This window comes from Pezoporus wallicus, unplaced genomic scaffold, assembly GCF_028554395.1.
Source record: "Pezoporus wallicus isolate ANWC-B61680 ecotype Strahan unplaced genomic scaffold, APGP_CSIRO_Pwel_v1 contig_747, whole genome shotgun sequence".
Classification (NCBI taxonomy): Eukaryota; Metazoa; Chordata; class Aves; order Psittaciformes; family Psittacidae; genus Pezoporus; species Pezoporus wallicus.
In genome coordinates, this window is record NW_026638457.1 from 1,077,420 (window position 1) to 1,100,187 (window position 22,768).

The following is a 22,768-nucleotide window of genomic DNA, read 5'->3' on the forward strand; positions in this document are numbered from 1 at the left end:
GCTTGTTTCCCCTTGCCTCCTACACAGACTTCTGCTGTAGCTCAGACTGCAGGTCCTGCAAAGACATTTCTCTGGGCATACGTGGAAGGCAGGGAGCAAAAATGTGAAAAGGCTGGCTCTGCCTTAGGGTACTGCTGTGATAATAGCCAATATTGTTTCTGGGAGCAAGGACAAGAGATTAGTCTAGCCCTTGGGCAATACAAACAAAGACCCTCAGGGGATATTGGCCTTATAGGGTGCCCTGTGCCCATGGACTTAGTTCTGTGGTAGCCCAGGTAAATGTTCAGGGCAACCAGGACATTAAGGAAAATCCACAAAATGGCAGGTAAGCATTCAAATGCATGTTTCACACTGAGGAGCTGATACCAGGTAGAGAGCCTGTGGCGTCCCAGTTGTTACAAAAGGAAACTAGGGAAAAAGGACAAGGAGGTATGTGGCATTGGCCACAGCACAAGCTGACAGCCTGCCTTTATCGATGTGCTAGGAAGAGGTTGTTGGTCTGGCACTGAATCTACAAAGATGGGACTCTCATGTTTGCCCAAGGGATGCTGGTGCTCAAAAGCACTGACCTGATGTTCCCCAACTCCTGTGGCAGCACTGTCCTAGCAGCTCTTTCTGCTTGCATAATTAAGGCACCCACCCACCAGAGGAGACTGGTCTATATCAATATCCGTGGCCCTTGCCTGTCTACAGAAGCTTGACTTGACAACGACTCTTTTCCTTACCCTAAGGAGATAGATGCTGAGCCCCAGCAATGAGAGCAGGCTCCTGGAAGTCTGAATGGATGCCACAAGTTCGACCATAACCTTTTTGCCTTGTAGCTGGGTACCAGTACCCTGAACCATGTATCAAAGACGACAGGATTTTGCAACCTTTGCCAGCAAGAGTAGGCAGGTGTTGAAGAGGTGATGCTGACAAGCAGGGAAAGTGTAGGCAGAGAAACGAACGCTGGTGAGATATGAAAAGCCAGTAAAACAGCAAGATTAAATACTTCTGCCAAGTTTTGCACTCAACTGAAGCAAACTAAAGATGAATGGCTGTGTCTAAAGCAAGTGGAGACCAGAACGAAAACCAGGCAACCTGCAGTGCACCCTTCAATGAAAGAAGGCTTTTTAAGGTTTATGTCTATTCCCACGGCTAAAATAGCAAAGCACTTGAGCTTCCCAGAAGCAAGGGAAAGGAAATTGAAGAATTCAAGCTGCAGTGTAATGAAACGCACTTTCCACCCACTTAGATTTAAGATTGTGATTCAGTACTGCCTTTACGCAGCTTCTGGAATGGAAGGGCATTGTGGTGCATCTAAATCAGATTTCTGAGCCAGTGATAGCAGATGGACCTCAAGAGAAAAAACACAGAGTCAGATAGCTAAAATAAGCCAATATTTTTCACCGCCTCTATTTCAGTGATGGTATCACCCTCTGTCATTGCCAATTCTAACAAGATTAGTAACCTCTTTAAAAACTGTGACACATGGAAGATAAAAATACGAAGAGCAGAGGTTAGCTAATTTTGTAGCTTTGCCCTTTTTTGCACAATTTGCATCATTTATATCATCTGTCTGGCACTTTGACACACAGTGTATACAGAAACTGTACTGGCAATCCAGGAAATCACCCATTAAAGGTTATCTCATGAATATTATCAGAAAAGATTACATTAATAGACATCATTAAAAATTTATGGCAACCATACACAATAATGAAGTCAATTTTAAAGAAAAGACTATAACAGACTGAGAATTTGTATAGTTTTATTTTATCATTAATTTCTTTTATTAAAAGACAACTCTTCAATAAAATATGCAAATGAGGCATGGAACAAGTCTTCTACGCATAACAATCTTCACAAAGAAAAGTTTCATTCACTTAAAACTTGCTCAGCCTTCATGCAAATTTTGCTTAGTGTTTCCTTATCAAAGCAGCATTTGTCTTTCTCATTCCTGCATTTGGGAAGTTCCGCACTCTCATTTGCTATTAAAAATGAAAACCACAAAACCCCACCAACTTTCAGGACACCATGACTGCTTCTTACTTCAATCTGCTGACAATCCAATATTCACCCAAAGTATGCTGTTTAATCTGAGGGAGATAAATCACCCTAGCATAATGTCAAACATTGCCTGTGGTTTCAAGCAGATGAATAAGAAGTCCTTTCCAAGTCTAGCCTAGGAGGTGATATTATTAAGAAGTAAATTTAGAGTTGCATGTAAAGCAGAAAAGTCACCAGGAGACAAACCAGAATAGCTTCTAAGTTAGGAAGAGATATGCACTGATCTAACATTTTTTGTTCCTGAGACTTCCAGTTACAGAAATTGCCGTAGTGAAATACGTCATTACCATTTTATTCAATGCTCAGATAAAATGTGACAAAAAGCATCCATCTGTTCATGCACCCACCCAGACAGAATCTATAGTGCCAATTTCTTCTCAGAAGCACACAGAAGTAAACCAGTAATAACTACTTTGACAGTAATGTATTCACTTCAGGTTTAATATAGAGTAAAATTTGTTTCCTGTTTGGCAGTTCTCCGAAAGACTAGAAAATCTCCCTAGAGCCCTACCTAATACTTCTTGTGAAAAAAAAATTCCCCAGAGCCTTACCAAATACTTCCAAAAAAAAACAGTGCTCCTTTTCTACAACAGTGTTTAAGTTGGTTTTTGGCAGACAACTGTTAGCACTTTGTCCACTTTTTAACTGCCGACAAACCGCTTTAAGGTATTATAATTTATAAAGTATTATACAATGCCACAGTCTATTGAGTATGTAGGAAAAAAATTACACACTTTCAATATCTGGTTCTCGAGTTAGAGAATTTAACATCTGTGTGATATTATAGGAAGTTTTGAATGTTTTTTCTTCAAACATCCCATTTCACCCTACATGAAGCAAAGCTACAGAGGGGTAATGGAACCTGCATATTCCCAGTGTTCTTGTGGCAAGTTAACTGAACATATTCCCTGAAGTGCAAACCTTGACAGATTTTCTAAAAGCCCTACTTCTTATCTTCAAATCAATCCACCTTGTGTCTCAACTGGCTTCATGAGCACAAGAAACACCACATCAGATTTGCACTACATAACCGATTTCATCGGGAAGAAATGCATAAGGAGACTTAGGTTCACCCATCTTCCGAGAACATCTGCAGTGACCTTCCTATATTCCTCCATACTGGCAGCTAGTGCTTTGATTCACCTAGTTGCCAACAAGCGTTGGCATTGGGATAAGTTTACCTGGAGTTCTCAGTGAGGTAACATGCAGCTCTGTTCTCAGTTGGAACCGATGATGTTCACTAAAGGCAAAGAATGATATTACAACACAGTGAAAGACAAAAAAATTTAGTCCAAACTCTTCCCTCCCTCATTTATACTTTTCTACTACATTTCAAAAGACAAGATGGCAAGTGATGATGTGCTAAGTGCCAGGATATAGAAAGCTCTGCCTGCACCTCATGCTCAATGGAGACCATAAGTGCAATAACGTTGCGAGACCTTATGGTATGGCTGACGAATCTGCATCATTGGCAATCTCCACGCAAAGCCTGAGATAAGTATGCCACTTAGTAAAAGTATGTTAATGAGTGGTAAGAATATGACTTGATTCTGTTGCCCACATCAAGTTTTGAGAAAAACCCTAGGAAAACTCCATTTACTTCAATTTACCCTCAGTTTCTGAGAATGTTAGTGGTAGCTGAAGGCCCCCTAATCTTGGACTTTGACACCTCTAATCTAAATGATCAGTAAAGGTTCCAATCTATAATCCTAATCAGAGTTTTGACTCACTTCTGTAACTTTCAGAAATTTCAAAAGCAGTAACATTTTTAAATGTTAAAACTAAAAGTACTGTGTTTGTAGTAAACAAGTTCACTGCTGTATTCTCTACTTGACTATAAAAACAATTTATGAAATGAATATAAATACTGGATTGATGTTGAGTTTTGAAGAACCACCTGTTATTTGATAACTTCAGAAATCTGTGTTGAAACCATGAAACATATGCACTGCAATTCATTTAAAAATGATTAAACTCTCTTAGCCTGAGCATTACAAACATGCAGAAGCACAGGCACCATTTACTGATGAAACTGTAACTACTGGAAATGTATGTCATGACCCAGTGTAATAAGGGAGGTTAAAATGGCAGCAGGATTGGTTTAAAAAGTGCTTTGGTTTCTCATACCTAGAATCAAACAATGACACGCAAAATATATCTTGTTTATCCTTATGTTTCCAACACTAGTTATTTAGCTTAGCTAGAATAATGAAACAGCTGATGAAGAAGTCTGTAAACAAGCCATTGGCACTACCTTACGAAAAAGAGAAAGATGGCCTTAGGAAGAAGTGGAATGCATGGAAAGAGAGCTGAGGGCACTCTCTCTCCTTCGCTTGCTGTTTTTCTGATTCTGGGGTGAGCTACCTGCTCAGAGTAAAGCTCAGGTCACTGTTGATTCTATTCAGGTGTAGCAGCTTGCTTTGGAGTCCAGCAAAACTTTCCTCACTGAATTCCTTCAGCAGGGATACAAATTTAGCTGTGACTTTGTTAGTCTTAGTGGGAGTTATGCAGCAATAGCTGAGAACAAATGATTTCATCTACATGTTCCCATACCTGACATTCATTACTATGATTGTGTCCACAGAAACACAGTAATCCTTCCTATTGTAATTCTGCCATCTAACATGATAATGTAATAGTTGTCTGTATTTCTGTCCACTTTCACCTTTACCTCCGCTCAGACACTAAAGCTTGACAGACCAGAAACCGCCTCCTTGTGCACAAGGGGTTTTCAGAAAAATTGCCTTTTTGTAACTCCATCAGTTTTCAAATAAATTTATCAGTTCTGGCAAGGGCTAAAAAATGTTAGCCCTTTTGCATGCTTAGCAAGGAAGAGATTCCTGCCCTGTTAGCAACCCCTATTTCAACCTGTAATCAACAGACAAAGAGCCAGTTCAGTGCCCTAGACAGACCTTGCAGAAAACCCTTCTGATGAGGCTGCAAACACTGATTAGCACCAGTGCTGATGGCAGCTAGTTAAAGCTTGGAAAGAGCTCTTAGAAATTCATCTCGCCTACCCCACAGATTTCCTGGGAATACCACCATATGCTATAACATTTGATGGTATTTCTTCTGCCTATTTAACACAGCACTAGGTTACAGCAACCTGGATTGTGTACTGCAGTCCAATAGTACATTACAGTAACTATTACAGTAATCATGTACCATAGTACATTACAAGCTCTGTTGTATCTATATTTAGGTTCCAAACTATGAGGACAATTCTCCGTAGGTGGAATTGAAAGGCTGATTTGCTGGAGCTATTAAAAATATCCTGAGAGGATGGAGGAAAGAGAGAAATGCTGCTGGACGCAGCTGGGAGCCAAGAGAAAACCCTTCAGACAAACTTTTCTCTGCGCTGTATTTTAAATTATTCATTAAAAAAAATATATCTAGAACATTATTGTATACCCACACCATAACAGGCAGTGGTATAAAGCAGTCTGATAGTAACTAATACCGCTAACAATACAAGTACTAAGTTCAGAATTTGATGGTAGCAACATTAATAATAATAATTAGGCCAGAAGATCTGCCTTCACAAAGGTTTTGGCTTATTGTTTTAACAACTGAAAGTCAAAATCTTATGGTAATCATGCAAAAATAGAGTACGCAAGCTACAGGTAAAATTAATGGCGCAAATTACTGGAAGAAAGTAAAATGTGATGAGTCCTGAAGGAAGGGTGAGGATGAATGCCTGCAAGGCCTGTCATAAGAATTGCACTGGTGAGAGTCTAACTGTCACCTAAAAACTTGGGTGTCATTCGCAAGCTTTAAGTAATGTCACACAGGAGAGGAACAAGGTGCTCATTGTTTCTGTTGCTCACACAGTAGGCCAAAAGCAAGCAAGAAACAAGATGAGACAACACAGGACAGTCAAAATTTGAACTAAAGCAATCTACTGCCTCTTTATGCCTCTGAGAAGAGAGGATTGTTGGACATATTCAAAACATAGTGGGAATGCCATATGTGATACCTCATTTCCCTGCCCACATAGGATTTGATTCAGTAAAACTACAGAATAAGTACCATGGAACAATCATGGTGTAATTCTGTGTGTCTCTCTTTAAAACAAACATGGCCATGGTAATAAATAGCTGGAAAGGGAGGGAAAAAAGTATCTTGCTCTTACCACACTTCAGAGATGCAAAAGTTAGCCCCCCAGTTGAAGCTTATCCTCCTTGAGAGTCACTGGAAGCAGGTGTCCACTTCTGGAGAATGACTCATCCTCCTAAAATAAGTTTCTTGGATAGAAGGGGTGATTCACCACTTAAAGGTGAGAGAGCACATGAGAGTAGTTTAGATTAGATGCCTAATTTATTGGTGCTGAAAGTTAGGTGTAATGACTCTCTAATAGAGTAACTTAAATTTCTCAGAATCCTGAAAAAAACAACAGAAGATGCATAAATTTGCCTTGCTCTGCTAGACTTACATTGCTTTTCAAAAGCTGACAAATAGTTATAGCTTATTCTTGACAGAATTCAAAGCAAATGCCATTAAAAGACATGTACCAAGTGGGTAAGTGCAGTAACAATGCACCATTTTACTGTTCCTTTTATTTCTCACATTGCTATTACAGAAAGGAAACACAAAGTGATCTTGAACTGTAGTTATGTTCAGGAAATCATAATGGGTCCCATTATCACCTTTCAAATACACACCTGTTAAAGCAATGTGCATTTCACTATAAGACATAAAAAACCCCCCACAAAATGACACTGATCCACGACACTGACACGAAGAACATTTAGAAACATCCAGCCTGTTCCCTTTAAAACCCACCAGTCTATACTGACTGGAGAAAAAAATTAATCAAAATAAAAAACCCAACCAAAAATCCTAAACTCAATTCACTGCCTTGTTAAACGAATGTTTCAGTGGGGTAGAACTTGACATAGCTCCCGCAGGTCACACAACAGTGAATGTTTCCCAGCTGTTAAACCCTAACTGGAACTACAGTGCCATTTTTCTAAAACATCTCAGGGTGTAATACATAGAAACTGCAAGCAAGAGGCCATTATTCTCCAAATGAAGCATCCTCTGTATTACTTTCACATGAGGATATTTCACAGCAATACATGTCTCTGATTATTTCTTCGGCTGGAAGAGGCTTCACTCCACATAGCTGTACAGCTCTTTTAGCGGGACAGGAGTGAATGAACAGCCAGCGAGAGACAGCCACAGTTATTATGCTATACTAGTCCTGGCTGCTAGGAAACATCAGCCAGGTAAAGAAAAGCCACACATTTGTTGTTTATAATATGCCCTTGAAAAAGAGTAATCGCAATTTCTTGCAAACATTTAAATTAATCCCTCAGACACAGGGGAATATTAGAAATTGTATGAAACTGGGCAACAGCATGTTCTGACAGGCATGTTTAGAAAATAATTTCTTTTTTCAAAGGTTTAAGCGCATTACTGCCTAAGCCATAATTGTACTTCCTCTGCATTTGCAGTGAATGATTGTGTTACTAGTATTGAATTATAAGCCATTATAAGATCAGATTTTACTATACACATGAACACACTCGCTTTGAGTCAAGTAAACCAAAGTTTTCTATCACATTATGAGCTCAGTAGGATATCTTATCACTTGAGGCACAGCTCATATGGAAAATTGTGATTAAATATCCCTGAATGGAAATAAGTTAAAATAAAATACTGCTGGCTTGGATAAATCCGTTGGGAAAAAATGACAAAATTTCATTTCTCAAGACTTGCTCACTAAGCAACTACAATGAATTCTGGATAAGAAAAATGACATCTAGGTTATCAATGTATTGCAAATACAAAGGTTTGGTGCTCTACAAGAACCATTTCTTTCCATGCCTAAAATACTTACCCGTGTTTCTACTGTAAGCATGCTTGTATTTCACCTTCTAAGTCAGCCTCAATCAGAACACTGGCTCTAAGTGTTCAAAGGCCACTGCCTGTATCATATTATATGATAATGATTAACATGATATAATGATTAAGAGTTTTCACCCTCCACCCCAAAATAACTTGAGTATTGCAAACTAGGTCATTTGAAAATGGTACCACCTTGTTTGGGCAAGATACGCATTTTCCAGCAGTGTGAATGACAGCTGTGTCATTTACCACTCCAACAGGACAGAAGGACAGTAGAAAGGGCTACAGACATCCCATTGTTGTTATTTTTACGTACTCAAAATGCAGTAAGAAATGTGTGGCAGCAGGTCAAAGGAGGTGATCCTGTCCCTCTGCTCTGTTCTTATGAGACCTCACCTGGAGTATTGTGTGCAGTTCTGGTGTCCTCGACATAAAAAGGACATGGAACTGTTCGAACAAGTCCAGAAGAGGGTCATGAGGATGATCAGGGGACTGGAGCACCTCCCATATGAAGACAGGCTGAGCAAGTCGGGACTGTTCAGCCTGGAGAAGAGAAGGCTGTGTGGAGACCTCATAGCAGCCTTCCAGTATCTGAAAGGGGCATATAGGGATGCCAGGGAGGGACTCTTCATTAGAGACTGTAGTGATAGGACAAAGGGTAATGGGTTAAAACTTAAACAGGGGAAGTTTAGATTGGATATAAGAAAGAAATTCTTTACTGTGAGGGTGGTGAGGCACTGGAATGAGTTGCCCAGTGAAGTTGTGAATGCTCCATCCCTGGCAGTGTTCAAGGCCAGGTTGGACAGAGCCTTGGGTGACATGGTTTAGTGTGAGGTGTCCCTGCCCATGGCAAAGGGGTTGGAACTAGATGATCTTAAGGTCCTTTCCAACCCTAATTATTCTAGGATTCTATGATTCTGTACTGATCGGGTAGAGCCAAATACTGCAGGATAATATTAGTCTCATGTAAGCAACTGTTTTGAAATGAATGGATTTATTTCACTTTTACAATTGCTATTATGAGAGCAGAAATTGGCCCCATGTAATGAAGCTGGTCCAGCCTTGGATGTGAAGATATTGAAAAAGGAGTCCAATACATTTTAAACACCTGAAACATTTCCAAGACGTTTTTCTTGTAACACCAGTAGCATACAAAAATTGACTGAGGTACTATAGAATGACCTGGAATTAATATTTTAAAGACATAAGCAAGTTGAGTATCTTTTCCTAACCATGTCTGTAAGCCATCCTTTCCAAATACATGTAGGTTTTTATTAAAACATATGACTTGTAATACATACCTTAGAGAAAAGGTATCTTTTTTCAGTGATTAACTAGGGGAAAATAGCTATGTTATGTACATGGTTTTCTTAAAAATAACCCACTATAATTTTTGCATATCCTGTCTTCAAATGTTGATGGATAAGCTGCAAACAGATCAGTTCTAATGCTTGCCTCCATTTCAATCTCTGGCAGGTGAGAACTTTCCCTAGATGGTGGGAATTAGTAGGAATTCCTAAACCTCTGCTTACATCACAAATAGAACAAGTAAATAAAACAAGCCAGGGATTCATCTCACCTCTCAGAAGACATGGCTTAGCACAGATTCATCCATTTAAGGTCCCTCTTCAAAATACAGTCTCTATGCTCAAACTGTTAAATCACATGGACCCTGTCCTGTATTAACCACATACTAGCCATGCCTGGCAGGTGGCTTATTGGCCCATGAAAAATTAAACATGTTAAATACTTAACAGCAAAGATTGTGTTCAGCTGTTTGTTTCTACTATGCTCTGGCCCATTTAGCATTGCAGACATTGTCTTAAAGCCTGCAGCTCCTTCACCATACCCAGGGCTAGGCAATCTGAGGTGTCCACTGTCTGAAGCTTTAGGTGGCCCTCATGCAAGGTGCTGTGAAGCTAAGGATGTTGGGTCTCCAGCTTCATGTCATACACAAGGAAAAGGATTTATGTCTCTGGAGCCCCAGCTTAGCTGGGATTTCACAGCTTGGCTAGGGTTTTGCGGCAGAGATCTCAAAAGCATTTAGGGAGTTGGTAGTTTTACAGTTTAAGCCTCCTGATGCTCCTCCTCACAAGATTTCTCCACACCCTGGTTTGATACTCTGCAGGTTGCCTGGGATCCCAAATACTCCGTGAGCCTCTGGAACAGAGTTATGCAGCAGCATTTTGCTGAAGACATATCAAAACAGACACCTTCTGCTTTTCTAAAGGAATTGTTTCTTTGCTCATGCAGCCAATTTTGAATCCTCTACCTTGCCTATTGAATCAGAATTAAAACACTCTTGAACTGCATTGAACACCATTTCCTACAGAAAGGAAATCTAGGCTTTGACAAGCTCTACCTCTCAACAGTTTTAATCCACTTCAATACAAGTTTCACATAGGGGATCTGCTGAACTTTGTGACTCAGATTTTTCTCTAGATTTTTCTGGCATCTTCACTTTGTCACACCTGATTGTGGACCTCTGCCTGCTCAGACTTACTGCAGAAACATAACTTGAAATTTTCCATGCCAAATTAGTCTTGAGAATAATATTAGTTACTCCACCAGTAGCAGAACTAAGGAATCCTGGTTTCCCAGTTTACAGATTATATGTATTTGTACACCTTTTCCAACAATAACCATACAACTCTCTTAGTTCCTTATAGTTTGGGATGTAACAAAATATACCGAAGGCAGTACAAAAAATAACTGCTCTATGTCTATCCAACACAAGATTTTAAAGTAGTCCTGATAAAAAACTTTGAAAAATCCTGCAATTTTCTACAAGTTTATGACTCAAATCCCTGCAATAAAAGCATTGATAGGGATGCATAATTGACCTATGGCAACCCTCTAAAATCTTAATTGCTGCAACAGTGCACACAATACTTTCTGTAATCAATTAATCAGACTTCCTGCAACTTATGTATTCCAAACCCATGCTTAAATGATTTAGAGCTTGTAATGAAATGAGAATATAATTTAAAAAGATAACCTATTTCTAACAGCACATTCATTTTTAACAGCCATCCGATCACTTGATACATCTCATATAAACAGATCTAACAGAGACAGTGGTGATCTTTAAACTGAGCTGTAATGTTCCTACACAGCACTGGATGGGAAAGATATGAGGGGTTCAGATTCCCAGCCATTTCCCCCACACACACTATTTTCACTTCATTTACTCTGTCTGAGAAGCCATGGGAAAACTGACTCTAAAAAAAATGGTCTTTGGCCTCTCTAAAAGCTAGATCCCTTTAAACTGGGTAAGATTTAACACTGAGAATGAGTCACCTGGAAAAAATATCCATCATACAAAATTTATGTTCCAGATACTGTATGCCCTAGAAAAGGTGTGAGCCACTTTAGGTGTGAACTGAGCATAAATCCAAGGCTGAACATGACCCTTATCTGCAATTCCAGATCAGTCCAGCTCTATTTTCAAACTATTTACCTGTTTGAGTATTGAGATAGTGCTTCATGGTGGCAACATTATTCTTATTTGACAGGACATCTCCCAGAAGATCCTCCCAGCCATGAGCTGCAGAGTATTCCTTGGGCAGTAATTGACAGGATTAAGATACTCACTACATAGCGCTAATCATACTATCATAGAACAGTTTGGGTTGGAAGGGACCTTAAAGATCATCTAGTTCCAGCCCCCTGCCATGGGCAGGGACACCTTCCACTACACTGTGTTGCTTGAAGCCCTGTCCAACCTGGCCTTGAACACTGCCAGGGATGGGGTAGCCACAACTTCTCGGGGCAGCCTGTACCAGCACCTCACCACCCTCCCCCGTAGTGAAGAATCTCTTCCTAATACCTGATCTAAATCTGCCCTCTTTCAGTTTAAAGCCATTCCCCCCTGTGCTATCACTATGTGCCCTTGTACCAAGCCCCTCTCCAGCTTTTTTGTAGGCCCCCTTTAGACACTGGAAGACTCCTATAAAGTCTCCCCAGAGCCTTCCCCAGGCTGAACAACCCCACCTCTCTGACCCTGACTCCATAGGAGAGGTGCTCCATCCCTGTGATCATCTCTGTGGCCCTTCTTTGGAGTTGTTCCAACAGGACAATGTCATTCTGTTGGGGGCCCCAGAGCTGGATGTAATACTTCAGGTGGGGTCTCACAAGAGTGTAGAGGGGGAAAATCATGTAAGATGCTAATTAGTTCAAAACCAGTTATTGATACCAGGTGTGATAGCTTTAGAGGCCTTCTCTAGAAGAAAAGAGACCCTTTTAGGGAATACATGCGTTTTACTAAAGTCCTGGTTCTATGAGGAAAAGGGTCGGCATGAAATTACTCTATTAGCTCTACATGCAAAACAGTTGCATGAAATGCCTGGACACTTGTAGGACTTTAGTGTGACTAAGGTACACACAGCACAGCAAGATGAAGACACTGCTGCTTCTGGGCATGCCCAAAAAACAGAGCTCATGTAGCTTGGAAGTGTAAACACCTGGTGACCCTCAGTACTTCCAGGGACAGGGAAGCATCTGACCAGAGATTCTGTTCTTGGTTTTTTTTGTTTGTTTTTTTTTTTTATTTTATCTTATGCCTCAATTCTTATTTTATAAAAATTCAGGTAACAGCACAACTTTCCTTTGCAGTATCAGAAGAAAGGTGCATTTGAGGGAAAAAAAACAAACCAAAACTGTGTTAAAAAGAAACTGACTGGAAAGATCAGAGCAAATAAAATATTTGGAGGGGTAAGGAGACTCCTACACTAACAGTGATTTTGGACATCCTACCCTTACCTTTGGGAGTCTCACATTCATGACCAGGTATATTTATCATTAAACTCGAATATTTAGAATATTTTGCATATTTCCAGGTTGTACATATCCCACACATACCATGATTAGTGAGTTAAGTTGCATATTGATGTTTTTATTGCTGTCAAGTTTAAAAACTCTATTGAACAAGTGCTGAAATTCACCACATGCAAATTTTATGCTAGAAAACTGCTTCACTTAAACAGTTACCTAAACTGAACACAAAAAGGCCAAAGGAACTTTCTGCAACTTTCAAAAGATTATTGAAAGCCATTGTGGAGTTTGGGTTTGGTTTGGTTTTGATTTGATTTTTTTTCTTTTTTATCCTCAATCATGCGTACCTTGTACTTAGCAAAGCCAGTAGATAAAGCCAGGGGACTGAGTGAAATCTCTATCATCAAAAAACCTGAATATCCAGATGTGGTTTTTTACTTAAGCAAGCTGCAAATACTGTATTTCTACTCTGACACAAACCAACATTGAAAAAAAAGATTACATCATCTTTTGCTATTCAAGAAAGCACTCCTCTATTTAGTTTCACTCTGCCCTCACACCTAGAGTAACCATTCTTCTTTTAATATGGCTAACATATATTGCAGATAATCGATTTTCCCATAAGAATCGAATATGCTGAATTATATTTGGGACTTATTTTTTACCCCCTTAGTCACAGTGTGGTGTATCTCTGCATTTGAGCAGAGGCTGAATCCTGCTTTACATCAACAGTAGATAGTGATATGCTTTATGTTGATCTTTTACTCCTGTAGGAGTTTTTTATTGGTCAAACAACAGCTTTCAAGGAAGGAGACTCCAAACCAGGCCCTGTACATGGTACCATTTGTGGCCTCTCTGTCTGGGGATAATATTTCACCTTTTTTTCCACTGTGCTTTGCTTTACTTTTTGTACCTGCTGTAGTTTCAGCCCCTCAGGAGACACTCTACAGAATCTGTTGCTTAGTAATAATAATCTTCATGGAAATTAGCTTGAACTCAAAAGAATAAAGCATCTTTCATTAGTCACAGGTTTTCAGATAATAAATTCCTCAGAGAAAGTTGATTAGAAAAGCCAGCCTTCCAGAATCAAGTATCACCAATGTTGACCTAAAATGAATTACCCTCTTGAAAGTGCCATTTCTTTGTACCCCTTATGTTTGAGATTCTTTTTACCAAATACTCAGGCTCACCTTGACAATGACACTACTAATGTGAAGTTTCATGTAATTGGAATCAGCCTCAGAATAAAGCCAGAAAGAATTACTGCCGTCATACAGTCTGGCCTTTTGTATAATATGAATTAATTATTGTCCTAACAAAAGCCCCGCTTAAAAAAAAAAACTCATAGAATTCTTTTTAAATTATTCTTTTTAAATTATTCTTTTTCATTAAAGACCTGCTTTAGTTAAAAGAACTTGTCACATGATTAGAAAGAGTGGTTACAGACGACAGAAGCACCAGAAGAGTAGCAGACCCCCACTGAGAGGGTCAGATAGGGACCTGCATCCTCTGTGCTGTGAGATGATGCATTTCTCATCAGGTAATCCCTGAACAAAACCTGAAATCCTCAGCTAGGCAGTTAGGATAATCTTTGAGGCTTCCAAGTTGCCCAGACTAGTAGGCTGCAAAGTCAGGCCCCCTCAAGTGAGTCCCTAGGCTTCTTACTTTCCATTTAGTCTCACAAATCTCTCAGTGCTCCCTCTACATAGGCTAAGAAAACACAGGAGAGCAGCTCAACCAATGCAATGATGCCTTATGGATTTTTAAACTTGAAATAACAGAATAATTACCAGAACTTGGGGAAAAAAAAAAAAAATCATGCTAGAAGGCTGGGTAATTTTAGAAGTGACTTTATAAAGTATTATCTACACTAGAACATGAGAAATCAAAAACCAAGTAATTAAAGGTACAAAAGTAATGCATTCTATCTGAACAAAACTAAATCTTGTTGTAGATGCTGTTACATAGAAGCAAAACTGTTTAATTCCTTCAAACAAATTGGCCCAAACTGAGACCAGTTTACTTTTGCAGGAGAAAATACATATCACGGTTAAAAGTGCAGGTATTTTGTGCCTCTTGTCTACAAAGCACTAGAGGAAGTGAATGAAGCTGTAAATGCACAATCTTGTTTCTAGTGCAGTTATCACCAGAAATCACAAAAAAGACTACAAATGAGCAGCGGTGCTGCCTATGCTATAAATAGGTAAAATATCACAGATGTATGCCACCATATACATCTGCTTCTGCATATATCCAGAAATGCTGCAGCACTGATGGCAGTGAACACTGGAATGCCCATCTGAAACTAGAATTTACAAAATAAGCTTTATATTATCTACATCACATAAGAAAGTCCATCCATCTCTGTCTCTGACACACAGCCTGGCCCCAGTAAATCAAAAGGAGACACTGTTAAATTTGTTGCAGCTGTGATTATACCCCTTTGGAGATCAGATTAACTGACTCTTGGAGGAATTACTGTCATCTCTCACTAGACCTTCTCTTTTGACAGACAGGGCAGTGTTAGTGGAATTCCTACTCATGTTGGTGAACAGGTTTAATTTTATTTCAGGTCAACCACAGAGGTTTGAACACCAGTAATCTACTAAAGGCAGAGCACCAATTAAATGAGGAGTATGTCTCATTATTTGCTATGTTCTGCACCCACACACCAGCAAAGCTGCTTATATAGACATGATAATAAAGTAAAACAGGAACAAGTTCTACTTTGATATTTATGAATACTGCCACTTATCTGTGGTACTGTTAGTGATGTGATATCAAGCTACATTCGCTGTCATATAATAAAGTAGAATAAAACCCAATATTCTGTGCATAAAGTATCCATAACTCCCTCTGTAGAGGGCAGTTGATTAGCATCACCCATTACAACTCACGTTTTCCTTCAATACACAGCTCTTCCCCCTGCCCTGCCTCATATCCAAGCAGAGTGGTGGCTGTCTTCATTTTTGTTTGAGCAGTCTGTATGAAATTTTGTCCTGGTGGATGCTAACCAGATAGTGTGCCAGAGAGAAACAGATCAGCTAAAGGATACTTACTCAGCCATGAACTGGCCATGGACTGTTGCAGCTCTGTTGCCAAAAGAACAGAACTTGTAATTCTACTAGGGATTAAACCAGAACCCTGCACTAGCACTAGTGGCAAATATACATGTTTCTGTAACTGCTCTTCCCTGACAGCCCTAATCTTATAACCAAAGGTGTTAAAACTCGCCTTCAGCCTGTTACAGATGGTCCAAACCTATACTCAAGATGTGAGGGAGTGGCACTGGGTGAAAGAGGTTTCCTGGCTCTGCAGCTTCTCCAGGCACTTCCACGTGTTCCTGCCAGCGGCACCAATATCTTCTGCCACTGGCATACTTGCTGCAACACAGCAGCACAGAAAGCACTACCTTGGGGAGGGCACCAGGAGAGGAGAAGGGATTAAGATGTGGTTGTTGCAGAGGTAGGGGGAAAGAGTCTCAAATTTAGGAATGGCTCTGCTCAGCTGCCCACATACCTAAGCAACTGGAAACATGCATCCCCTTTCAGGTGTTCTTCAGGGACATGTCTTGACCCTTTATCATTTAGAGAAATTACTCCGCAGGATATTTTTTAAATCATTAGCAAGCTGAAAACTTCCCCAAAACAGTCAAGATGCTGAACATTTTTCATTCTACTAATATGAGGAATAATCCATCACATACAAATATGCAGCACTTGAATCATAAAGGTCACTGTCTTGTGCTGAAATGAATCATGCCATGCAGTACCACTGCCTGTTTTATTTATTGCACAGTAAGATGATCTTAATTACTCAGTCATAGCTAAAGGTAGTACACCCAGCTCAGGCAGCGGTTTTAGGAAAATTATTTTCTTTTTAGGCTCTCTCTTTTCCTGGATGTTATTTCATTTGTTTTAGATAGACTGACACATCTCTACTCCAATATCTCAGAAGAGAATATTCTGTAAATTCTTTATACAAGAAACATATTGGCTTAAAGAAAACCATCTAAATCAGGCAAACAACCTTTGTTATTTAAGATATGGATAAAGTGTCTGAAACTGAAAATAAATCCAAAAAGCCTGCAAATGCACAAAGATAGAGCAATTCTACAGATTTTTGCTACATTTTTGGAGAATGCTCATGTTTATTTTTTCTTTTTTGTTTGTTTCTCAGGTATTTTCACAGATGCAATATATACAGAAAAGAGAATGCCATTCTACTTAATAGCTTGTTTTAAAATAGTAATTCAAGTTTCTTCACATCAGAAAATGACTACTCCTCAAAAAAATATCAAACCAGTTGATAATGGCGAAGTAGTGACTCCTGGAAAATTGGATTTAAGAAATTTCTCACCATTCCAACTGCAACAAACTTGTGCTCTGAATTTTTATTTTTCCACACAAAATTAAATCAAAATCTCTTTCAAGGAGGGCATTGTTGAATGATTGTTGCAGAAAGACCACCGAAATCTTCCAGTTGTTTATGCATATGTCCAAATAAAAGAAACTATGAAAGCATTAAGCACACAAGTGAAAAAAAATAGTAACAGAAAGCAGTAAGAGGCAAAACAAGTTTCTTCTCTATATACATTTTTACATGAATAACAAATGTCAAAGATACACAACTTAGTACAAAAGAATCATTTTAGCAGTCAATTTGTACAAATGAGTCTTGTGTAAGCAGCATGCTTTAACAGAATGAATTAAACTGCAACATAATTGAAAATACATTCATTTCAATCCTCCAGACCGAAGATTTCTGAAAATATAATGGGAGAATAACAGTTTAGTAATGAGTGTAATTTCTGAAGAGGAAGAAAATTATAGTTCCCCAGTAGAATCAGGAAAGATCAATTTCAGTTTTAAAATCGTTGGTGTTGGTCAAGCCCACTAAAATGCCTCCATAGCCCCAATCCAGCCAACACATGTGTTTTAACATTACAGATAGCAAGGTTATGGTGATCTCGGCAGGATCCCAGACAGCAAGACTAAGTTTAGTGGCTTCCAACTTGGTCCTAGGACTTCAGCTGTAATTAGCAAGGCACTGTTCTAAAGACCCTGTACTAGACACAATAGCTCAAATGGATCTGTAAACACATCATTACCCTGGGGATACTTCTATGCTACCTTGTTTCTTTTTTTCTTGAACACCCTTTTGTTCACTGTATGCTCTGATCACCTCTAAAACCGGCTAAGTGTGAATACTGTATCACCAAGTAAGTCATCTCTGAATTTGGGCCACTCAGTTTGGGTTTCTTTTTTCCAAGTATCCGCAGATGCAGCTCTGAGTGGAAACCCTGTTATAGACAGTGTAAACAAGCACTAAATTATCAAGATAAATTAACCTCCTTTGATGTTTGCAATTTCTACTTCACAGCCAGTACTTTATCAGAGATTATGAAATCCCAACAGAATGTTTTCCCCTCCCCTTTCAAGAAAGTAATTTCACTAACCTTCCTGTATTACTCATCTTCTTTACTTTTTGAATTGCCATGTTTTACAACATTCATTCAAACAATTTACATTATAGCTCTGGAAGACAGCAAAAATACCTGTTCCTGCCATCTTAGACAGTGTATGCTTTCACTCTATTACATTAGCTTTAAATACAATTTTGCTGCTTTCAGAGAAAAACAGGCATGACAGCTCTGGAACAGAAAATCCATACTAACCAGGTCATAAACTTCCACTATCAATGTAAATGTAATGGAGAAATAAATCTATACCGCAAAGACAAGCTAAAACACTCTGGTTTACAGAAGAACTCCTTTACTGCCTGTCATTCTGATGAGAAAAATCCATACCATGATCAGTGAAGTTGACAAGGAACTTACAGCACACGTATCAATAGCACCGCCACTGCCTGGGTGCCTTTACATGTAACCCATAACCTCAGCTAGCAGCTTTAAAAAAAAAATAAAATAAATTACTAAGTTCAAAATTGTTCCTATTATACTCCTAAAATATAAATATTGCCAACACTTTCACTGCTTGTTGTTGAAGAAGAGAACAGAGATAACTGTTTACTCAGTTCTTCACTGAAGACCTAAATAAAATCTGGGGTGTAAATGCTTACTTGACTTCAGAAATTAAGCAGTCCTTGGACATCCACACAGAACAGGGCACCTCCTTCATACACATGGATATAAGCATGAAGGAAACGCCCTATACTGTGTAGATAGATAGAAATGGGTAAAATTGCTATTACTTGCTCACCTGGTACGAGAACAATGAAGAGGTCCTCATGCTTTGGGGTACTGAGTGACAGATAGAAGCAAGAGAAGCTCAAACCCTGGTTGGCAAGTTTGGTGTACATTAATCCTGTTCTGCAGGCACTCTTCCCCGGGGGGGGGAGGTGTCACTTCAAGGCCCAAACCTTAGTCTTAATTTTACTTGCCTTAAATATTTATTTAGCAGATTTAAAAAAAAAAAAAAAAAGCTGAGTCTGGATTGCTATCATCAAGGAAAACCTTTGCCTTTCTGCTTTCCAGGCAGGTACTGAGATAGCCTGACATTAATCATAACGGTGATCTGGCATTTCAATGAGAGAACCTGATGCCTAATAGATGAGAAGAGCAGAGTAAAATCTTGAGGCAGATAACAGTATAGAGGAAAAAAGTCAACGTAAAGTAGGATGGGGGGAAAATGGAGAATTCAACTTGCATCCACAGCAAACACTGCTGGCCAACTGTTATAAGGAATAATAGCTTTAAACTGAAAGAGGGTAGATTTAGATCAGGTTATTAGGAATAAATTCTTCACTGTGGGGTGCAACAGGTTGCCCAGAGAAGTTATGGATGCTCCATCCCTGCCAGTGCTCAAGGCCAGATCAGACGGGGCTCAGAGCAACCTGGTCTAATGGAAGGTGTCTTTGCCCATGGCAGGGGGGTTGGAACTAGATGAACTTCCAAGTTCCCTTCTAACACAAGCCATTCTAGGATTATCAGTTTATGGTTTCAGCCTAATACTTAAACCGGAAAAGAAGCTGAGGCTTTTTTCCCTGTAATTACTATTAAGACGAAGTCCTAGTCTCAACTATGATTCATGTGCTATCTATCTATTTGCTGGTTTACTATTTCTAATTCTATCCCAATGAATGCCTGACAGCATGATTTCAGAGCACAACTAGCCTTACATGAGCTCCAAGCAGAAACAGCATTATACCAACAGAGTGTAAATTGCAGGCCCAAAGTCACAATTTCAGATAGGTTCTCAGGCATACCATCAGGTTTAGATAGCTCATAACAACCTAAACTAACAACTACAACCACCCTTTCCCCTGGGATAATTTTCACATAAACTCTATTTTTCTACATTTTATGTTAGTCTAAGCCTCCGGACATGGTATTTTCATCCCTTTCTTTCCTCCATTTTTTCCTTCCAACTCCCCTGATAACAGAGCAGTTAATGTTACATGTGATAATTGTTAGAAAAACAGTGAATCTGTGACTGTAGGCGTAGCTATACCAACATAAATTGCCCTCCTAGAGCTTACATTGGTCCTTCATTGAAATTCAGCAATATAACAAATAATGATAATAATACCCCTTCAATACAGAACAAAATATTCCAATGAACAAATTCCATAGTAAATTTTGTAAAGTGCACAAAAAATATTAATGGAAGTATTAAAGTAAAGATTAAAAAAAGGAAGAAGTTCTCTAGTGTCACCATGAAAACTTCTGAAATATTGTTAAAATTAAATAGGAGTAATCTAATGAGACTTTTTGGCTCCAATATATTGGCAGACAGCAGCAACATTTTTCAGAGAAATTACACTAACTAAATACACTGTATCTTAGCAGCATACAAAAAAAAAAAGTCCCTACAATTAGATGGAATTGCAGGCCTAGTAAGCCTAAACCTGACAAAATGTTACAAATGTGTTTTTCATTTAAAAGAATGGATTTCCATGGAATCCTAGAGGTAACATTTGTTATTTTGTTTACATTGTATTCTGGAAGTAAACCCAAGTATAACTAACCACTTTCCCTCCCTCTATCTTACCTCCCAAAATTGCACAGAGTACTGGGAAAATTAAGTAAGTTATAAGATATGGCCACACTGAAAAAGCCATATTAAACAAAATAAAATTCAACCTAAAGCCTAAAAAAAATAAACCCAGAAAATAACAATCATTGTCAAACAACTGCAGCTTCACACTACCGACCGATGCTCCCCACACACATAGATGGCACTCGGTCGAATGCGCCGTCTTGTATGGCCAGGTAGCTGTGGCAAAAACTTGAAGTATTTGGGCATCAAGTCCAAGCATGCATCATGAAACTTCTTAATCCTCCAGTAGTATATCAGTGGGTTCAGTGCAGACTTGAGGTAGCAGAGCCAAAGGAGCCAAGTGCTTATCTCAAAGAAGTTGTGCTTGTAGTAGAAGTGGCTGTTGAATGTGGCTATAAGGCTGTAAGTGGTGAAGGGTGCCCAACAGACTATGAAGACAAGGAACAAAATCAAGATGGTTGTGAAGGCACGAGTTTTAAAGCTCATATCAATATTCATCTGAAAAGGTCTCTGTAAGCTCATGAGACCAAGTTTGCTGGCCTGGCTGAGACATATGCTATCAGGGTGGCTATGGATACGAACTGCATTGTGGCGGACGGTGTTGAGTATGCCCATAAAAGAATACAGCATTACCAGGAATGGAATAAAAAAAGAAATTAGCAAGATAACTATCACGTAGGCTCGGTAACCTGGGCTTGTCGAGTAGCCAAAGACACACTGAGGTGCTCTTGAGGGTATCTGCAGATTAGGATTCCCTACTGATAATGGAAAAGCAACAACAAAAGATGCTGCCCAGGAAAGTACAATGAGAATCTTTGCACGGTAAGGGTTCAGTTTATCTTGCCTCTGAACTATGATAAGAAATCGGTCAATACTAATAATAAGAAGAATGGCTACCCCCTCTATGACAAAAAGCCAGAAGAACATGGCAGAGACTCTGCAGAATATATCCCCAAAAATCCACTGAGTGGTAATGATTGTTACCAGAGCAAAAGGCATGTTCAGCACTGCCAGCAGCATGTCTGCAAAAGCCAGGCTTGCTAAGAGAATGTTAATTGCAGATCTCATAGCTGCCTTCTGGTAGACCATGAGGCAAACAACAAAGTTTCCAAGGAAAGAAACCAACAGGATAAATATCATAGCAGCAGAAAGAATGATCTGGAGTGGCAAACTCAAGCTCCTGAAAACTTCCTGTGATGGCAGGATAGCTGTAGCATTCACCAGAAAAGTACTTCTCTCAGTGGTGAGTACAGCACCTGAACCATATCTCGACGGCTGTGTTGTGCCACTACGAAGCAAGAACTGTGGAGTGGTAAAATTCGTATAGGCATTTTCATAAACAATAAAAGTAGCATTTGAGGTCCCAGAGTGGGCCAGCGTCAACATTGCTGAGAAAACCATTGCTTCAGGAGAAATGAAAGCAGAACCAAAGGTCTTCAAGGCATTTCATCTTGCTCAGGCAGTATCTTATTCCTGGTCATTTAACAAATCAAAATTCAAAGTCTGAAAGCATCAAAGTTCTTATATTTGTGTCAGTATTTCCATCTGCAAAAGAATGGAGAAACAGGATAAATATTGCAAAGTGGACTGTATACAGGAATGTAAAACTAGGTTACACCTTCATTCAAGGAGTCACGGTACTAGGGAACAGCAATCTGGATAAAGAAATCTAAAGAAATCTGAAACCAATGGGAATCAAACAATTGCTCTGCTTTCCTTAATGACAAAGGGATCCTTCATATATATTTACACTTCAGGTCAACTGAATTTACTTAAGCAGAAGTCATGGGAGTCTCATAATGTTTGGTGTTTTTCTTACAGACCCTGCTCTGGTAGTCTTGCTGATACTGTACAACACTCTCACTCGCTGACTTTTTTCTACCATAACCAGGACTGGAAAACTTTGTTTGAAAACAAACTTAACTGATGAAGAGAGAATAAATCAAATCAGTATCGTTATTTAAATCTCATGATTTTTAAGCTAACTTCATGATTTTGTTATGAAATTGCCTACAGCTGAACACTTCAATATTTCCAAACAGCTTAAATAATATCAGTATCGCCTATCTGCCCAT

General features: G+C 39.2%; 1 protein-coding gene and 1 long non-coding RNA gene across 4 annotated transcripts in view; both read right to left on the bottom strand.

The window, feature by feature from the left end:
- LOC130599959 (uncharacterized) overlaps positions 1 to 6,821 on the bottom strand; it is a 40,131-nt gene extending 33,310 nt beyond the window's left edge. Inside the window, exon 1 of the long non-coding RNA XR_008972336.1 lies at positions 6,182 to 6,821. This is a non-coding gene — a long non-coding RNA (uncharacterized LOC130599959). The remainder of the gene's footprint in view (positions 1 to 6,181) is intronic.
- Positions 6,822 to 15,779: 8,958 nt separating this feature from the next.
- GPR63 (G protein-coupled receptor 63) overlaps positions 15,780 to 22,768 on the bottom strand; it is a 31,920-nt gene continuing 24,931 nt past the window's right edge. For 2 of the 3 annotated variants that reach the window (XM_057410814.1, XM_057410815.1), the window contains exon 4: positions 20,081 to 22,238. In XM_057410814.1, the coding sequence (XP_057266797.1) occupies positions 20,835 to 22,094 (1,260 nt within the window). In that variant the 5' untranslated portion in view covers positions 22,095 to 22,238 and the 3' untranslated portion in view covers positions 20,081 to 20,834. Of the gene's footprint in view, positions 16,085 to 20,080; positions 22,239 to 22,768 lie in introns of those variants that run through there. The other variant, XM_057410816.1, reaches the window with a different exon arrangement.